At 34.0% G+C, this 6,222-nt stretch overlaps 1 protein-coding gene across 2 annotated transcripts; it reads right to left on the bottom strand.

Annotated features, from left to right (window-relative positions):
- On the bottom strand, positions 2,810-4,138 carry LOC18590703. Of its 2 annotated transcripts, none has more exons than XM_007016376.2 (2): positions 3,861-4,138; positions 2,810-3,584 (listed from the first exon to the last, which is right to left on the bottom strand). In XM_007016376.2, exons 1-2 carry the CDS (start codon positions 3,861-3,863, stop codon positions 3,015-3,017), a joined length of 573 nt encoding a protein of 190 aa, XP_007016438.1. In that variant the 5' UTR covers positions 3,864-4,138; the 3' UTR covers positions 2,810-3,014. The 2 variants fall into 2 exon arrangements, with proteins under 2 accessions (XP_007016438.1, XP_007016437.1); XM_007016375.2 differs by having other exon boundaries at positions 3,762-4,135.

Below are 6,222 nucleotides of genomic sequence, written 5' to 3'. Positions count from 1 at the left end.
TCTGCCTCCTCTGGCACATCCTTTTACTTGTTTGCAACACTTCCTCTCCCTATCACAAGAACCCCCTTTACAGTGATCTAGCAGCAGGCAATAACAGGGACCACCTCCGACTTTACAGCAAAAGTGTTACTATTTCTTTCTTTCTTTTTTTTTTCACTTTGGAAAGAGATTTGAGTAAGATGGTTCAGTTTCTGCAAGATTGCAAGATTTAGTAATTGGACCAGAACAGCTCTTTTTTCTTTTGCCTCATGAAGTTACTTGGCTATGATTCTGCCAGATTCGCTTGCAGAATGAAGAAATATTTCTTCTTCCTACTAAGAACAACACGAACCGATCCCTGTTACAAGATATAGAAAGTTATACTGAATAAGTAAGAAAATCTTTTCCTTTCTGATGCAACTGTACAAATGCAAAATGAGGAGGAATTGGAGATTCAAGTCTTAAATTCTGTTAACGGAAAATTGTATTTACAATAGTGACAGAATTGAGCAGAGTTCATGCAACATGCTGGTTGATCAGGCATGGGGGCCGGGGGCCTTGGCAATATTTAATTTCTGTCAGGTTTTCATTATGAGCTAAACTCTTTGTTTTGGGGTACTTGCTGAGGAATGTCCAACCCACCTGGCCCAAGAGTAGTTCTGGCTTACATCATTGGGTTAGCCCACAACTTGGATGGGCTAGCATATGAAGAATCAACTGATCTAACTTTTGTACCTGAAGGAGGTTAATTCCCTTGTACTTGCCTCAGGCTGATACCCTTTTTCCAAAGTTATGATGTGGGCTAAGTTTCGGGCTAATTAGAGCAGCATTCCAGGCCCCAGTCATGGCTCTATCTCATTAAAGCAATTCATTTATACCGAAGAAAAGGATAGAAATATTTCTGACCGATTATCTGTCAGGATTTGCATGTTGGCTGCGCATGTTATATTTTTAGCCCTATGCCAAAGCTAGCACACATTTTGTACTATCCATTTGCAATTACTACTATCAGGTTGTTTCAAGGAAGATGAGAATTCTTCTATCCTGGCTGGTTATTTTTCCACTTTGTATTCATTATCTACTGTTTTATAGGGGGAAATATAAGTAAGACTTGTTTTAGGGTTATGAATAAACTCTACAATTATATAATATCCATTTTGGGAATTTGAAGAAATTCATCCATTTCCTCATATAAGATTTGGCCTCAATTTGAGTAGGGATCCAACCTGTTTGGTCCAAATACAATCAGATATAATATTAAATTAATCACTAAATTTAATTAAAATTAATTCCTACAAGAAAATAAATATTGTATTCTGACATTTTATTTATTTTTTAAATGAATGAGATATATATATAAGACTAATAATTCTATTCATAATCTAACTCTAACTAGATAACAATATATATTTTAATCTACTTAACTAATAAACAAGCCGATAGCATTATATTTTCACTAGTTAATTAACTAACAATTGTAATCTAATTAGCTAACAAGCCAATAATATATATATATATCCTAATTAGCTAATAATATTGTAATCTAAATTGTAATCTAACTAGCAAATAATAGTATATCCTAATTAGCTAATGATATTGTAATCCAAATGGTAATCTAACTAGTTAACTAGCTAAATATAGTAATCTAATGACTAACCTAACTAGCAAATAATATTATATTTTAATTAGCTAATGATATTGTAATATAAATGGTAATTTAACTAGTTAACTAGGTAAATGGTAATCTAACTAGCTAACTAGCCAATTAACCAATGGTATTATATTCTAAGTGTATCATTGAATTTGTATAATTATCTTAACAAAAATATTAAGAGTAATGTAGATATGTTTTAAAAATCTAAGATTTACTTTCTTTTTTAAAATTATAATCCAAGAGATAATTTTTTGTTACAGAAGAAAACATGAACTATCATTTTGCTATTCTTTATTCAAACTTAAACCAAGAGATAATTTTTTATAACAAAAGAAAGCATAAACTATCATTTTCTATTCTTTATTCAAACTCAAACCCGGAATAGAATCTTTGATGTTTGAAGCAGAATTAACATGTGTGGTTCTTTCGAAAAAAGTAAAGAAGAAAACCTTAAAAGTTTAAAACATTCTACTATACATATATTATATCTAACTATCCACCAACCCTTCAAAAAATTCCCAGCCTTGAATGATAAACAGAAGACTTTGTTGCATTGGACAGGTTAGATCAAATTCCTTTTGCTAGCTGCTGCCTACTACATTCTATGCTATGAGAGCCATCTCACATTTCATGCTGTAAGAAAAGGAATAAACAAAGTAAAACAATAATAAAAAAAAAAGGGCATGTACTTTCCAAGAGGGGCAGGTGGGAGGGGCAAAAACTACCATGAATTTAGGGATGGCATCTGGCTCTGGCCTCTACCATTGACTGCCATGATAAATTTCTGTCATCAGAGGGAATATCGCACTTGGGTGTGCTCACCCAACTGGTAAAAACAAAGGAGTATGTTTGCTTCTCTTGGGAAAGTCAATGGCAACCCCATTTTCTTTACACTAACAAAGTCAATGCGATACATTTTTGTGAGCACTATCATCAGAAGGGAAAAGAAAAAGAAGGACTCCATTTTCATTTTATTCTAAAAACCTTTGAGAGAACCCAAAGTCTATCTTTTAACTGCTTGGTGGGGTGCAGCCAAAAAGCAAGAACCTAAGGCTTAAATCCATGATGATTTGTACTTGTGAGCTTTGATCTTTTGCTACGTTGTTATATAGTCTTAGATCTGGGTTCAGTGGCAAAGCAACAAAAACAGGAAAAAGAACAGGAATAAACAGAAACTGAAAATGTTAAAATGAAGCTGAATATGGCATTGATGATGTTGAGAGAACACTGTTACCTAAGATAGAATACCGATCACTGTTACCTAAGATAGAATGCCACTTTCATGTGGAAATGTCCACACAAAAAGGAAGAGAACTAAAAAAAAAAAGAAAGAAAAAACATAAACTTTGTTCTTCACAGAAATATATGATGTATGATCATATCATTTGAAGTCACTTCCTTGTCTGGCTTTCTTAATCTTCTTGCCTAGATCTGCAAGAAAAGCTGGAGGAAACAAAGCCTCAATCTCTTTTGTCAAATCAATTAGGATTGTCCGGTGAACATAATCTTTTCGTTTTGGTGCTTGGAGATATACTGGCCTTCTTGGTGCAGGTGGGCATTTGAGCAGGCTAGGAATTTTGTGATCCAAAGAAGTAGGAGTCTTGAACCCATCATTGTTCTCTTCATCACCATTTACATGAACCGCACCCTTTTCATGAACTTCACAATCTTCATGAACATTGAATTCTCCTAAAGACGGTAATTTTGACTTCACTGGGGACACCTCCAACATGTATTTATCTTCTACTTCTTCTTGTTGCTGATCTTGTTCTTTTGGTACTCTCTCTTCTTTTTGTTGAGGCTCATCATCAGCATCTTGAAGAGGTGCAGTTTGGCACTGATCTTTTTGGGATTCTAAAGGAGGTCTAACCGAGCAATTGAATTCCATGGTACTACTTGGATCTTTCTCAGAGAGAAACTTATCAGAATTGGACTCGCCCATGGTTTTAATCTGTAGTATATGAAGAAAATAAGAAAAATGGTATAAAGAAACCAAGAACGAACTGAAGTCTTAAGCTTGAAACTGAGAGAAATTAACCTAGGATCAAGAAGGACAAAGAATAAAGATCAGAGACGATCATGCGCTAATTAATGAAAGCAAACAAAAGAAAAAACAAAGAACTCGTACTAGTCGAAAGCCCGAGGCTTAAAAGCCTAGAAAGAGAAGAAAGAAGCTTGATATCGATAAAGGAACGAAAACGCCAAAGAGTTTAATTCATCACATCACCATCTTTCTTGTTTGTTCTCTGATTTCTCTCTCAGCTTTTCTTTGGAATTTAGCTCTCAAGATGTTTCTGATGGAGAAAGAGATTGACAGAGAGAAAAGGAAAGGGAGAGAGGCTTTTGACGACCCACTTCGGCGAAGGATCCAATGCAGTATATATAAACACACCCACAAATCTTTCTCTTTCACTGACTCTCTATCTTATGGAGTCTCTATCCTAACTTTCTCTCTCATTTATCTCTCCTTTTTATTGAGACGGGGAAGTCTCTTTCACTCTTACAACAAAAGAGTCATCCAGTAACTAACTATATAAAATCTCGTTTAAGCAACCGCTTTTTCCTGATCTCTGCGAACTTTGATGCATCAATGCACGTGGTTTACTACAGACGGGAATAAAGCCATTCCATTTAATTACTATATTTAACACTCCTTCATGTTCTTATGGCTAGCTTTAACTGCCCCTACCCTCATTTTATCACGAGATTTTTCCCATGATTTCTCATTATTGTTTGTTTGTTTGGTTTCCAAGCAAAGAAAAGTAAAAAAAAATTCCCTATGTCTTTGATGTAAGTTTTGTGTGGCTTTTATGAGAGAAATTGTCTCCATGGGGTCGCTTGCATCGGCCGCAAGGAGACATTGTCGGGTGTCTGGTTTAGGCCTTGTAGGCCATGTTGAGCTCCACTCCTTGACAATTGTTGTTGCTGCTGCTTTGGATCTCTTCCAAGGAGACTGCCAGGATCAATGGGTTCTAAATGATTGTTAAGGAAACCTCAGAAAAATTCTCTTACAATATCATTGCCTTTGATTTTACTTTGCTTTCTTAATGGCCTCATCTTAATCACTAGTCATAATTGGAGAGTCAGGAGTACAACAGAAACTGCATGATTGATATAACAAGAGCATGAGATGATGCATGATTGATCCCAATTACAACAGCAATGTGTTTCACAAAATTATTATACACAAGAGAAAGCCAAAAACTGGATACCATCTTTACACAATCTTATCATAATTTTCACCAAATTTCTCACAAGTCTTTCTTACACTATCAAATGATAATTAATTAGTGAAAATCATGTAGAAATGTCATTGACTTCTGGCTTAATTAAAGAGATTAGAAATGGTTACAAGACAAGCAAGCAAACAGCGTGTAATGATTCCCCAAAACCATGTATACCCCAGATCCCATCATGCTAGTATCTATTATTATTATAGTAATTAATTCAAGCCTTATATATTTTGCATTAGAAAGCTGCCCTCGGCTGCATGCTTCCTCATTGGTCCCACTGCAGGCCATTTTCATGCTGGGTATAAGCTTTGCCTTAGGCTTAGGATTCCTGCGTTGGATATGCAGGAGACTGCGGGGAGAGGGAGATGCAGATGGCTTTCCAGTTTGCTTTTCTAACATTTTATCCATGAAATTGATTATTATTATTATTATTATTATTATTATTTATTTTAGAGCTTTCCCATTTTGGGAAGATTGGCTTTGACGGTTCAATATTAAGATAACGCAATGATAATATTAATATAAATCTTGAAATGACTATGATCAAAATTAAGAAATATATACATATAGATTAGTATGCATCTTGATATGAGAATATCACGATATGAAATTGAGGGAGAGGGTGGGGGACCCAATCGGATTGCTTGGATTTCACCGCACCACAAAAAGATAAAAGGGCATCCAAACTTGGGAAAGCCTTAAGGCCTCCCATTTTTTTTTAGTGCACGATTTTCTCCTTTATTTTTATTTTTTACCCCTCCTGTATTTAACTTTAACCTTAGCACACAATTTCAATATACCAACAAAATGTTAATTTTACCCATTAACCTATAATTCATTAGTGCCCGCCAATTTGACGAAATTCAATTTTCTTTTTTTCTTTTTATCTTTTAGATTATTAATATTTACTGAATAATTACATGCATATAATTGACGGATTTTAGAGATATAATTTTATAAAAAAATGTGAAAAATACGTAAGCCTAATCATGAAATAATTAAATAGATGAAGCATTTTCCTCCAAAAAAAAATGAAGCATTAATTTTTTTTTTGATAAGCTAAAATAGATGATTAGATGACACATTAATCTGATCAACATAATACAAAACCATAATACAAATCAATCCTACTTGAACACACATGTTAGGTTCATATGATAAAAAGATAAAGCAAACATTAGAGAATGGAGAGCGGTAAAATAACAAAAAAAAAAAAAAAAAAAGAAAACCTCCAAAGTTATATATAAAATATATGGGAATGGTTAGAGATCAGAAAGTAATTTAAATATGGAGTTAATTGATTAAAAAAGAAATAAATAAAAAAAAGTGGGGGAATGTTGGGGATATAGATAAAAG

This window comes from Theobroma cacao, chromosome 9 (assembly GCF_000208745.1).
Source record: "Theobroma cacao cultivar B97-61/B2 chromosome 9, Criollo_cocoa_genome_V2, whole genome shotgun sequence".
In the NCBI taxonomy this organism is placed as follows: domain Eukaryota; kingdom Viridiplantae; phylum Streptophyta; class Magnoliopsida; order Malvales; family Malvaceae; genus Theobroma; species Theobroma cacao.
This window is presented reverse-complemented; position numbering and strand designations above follow the sequence as displayed.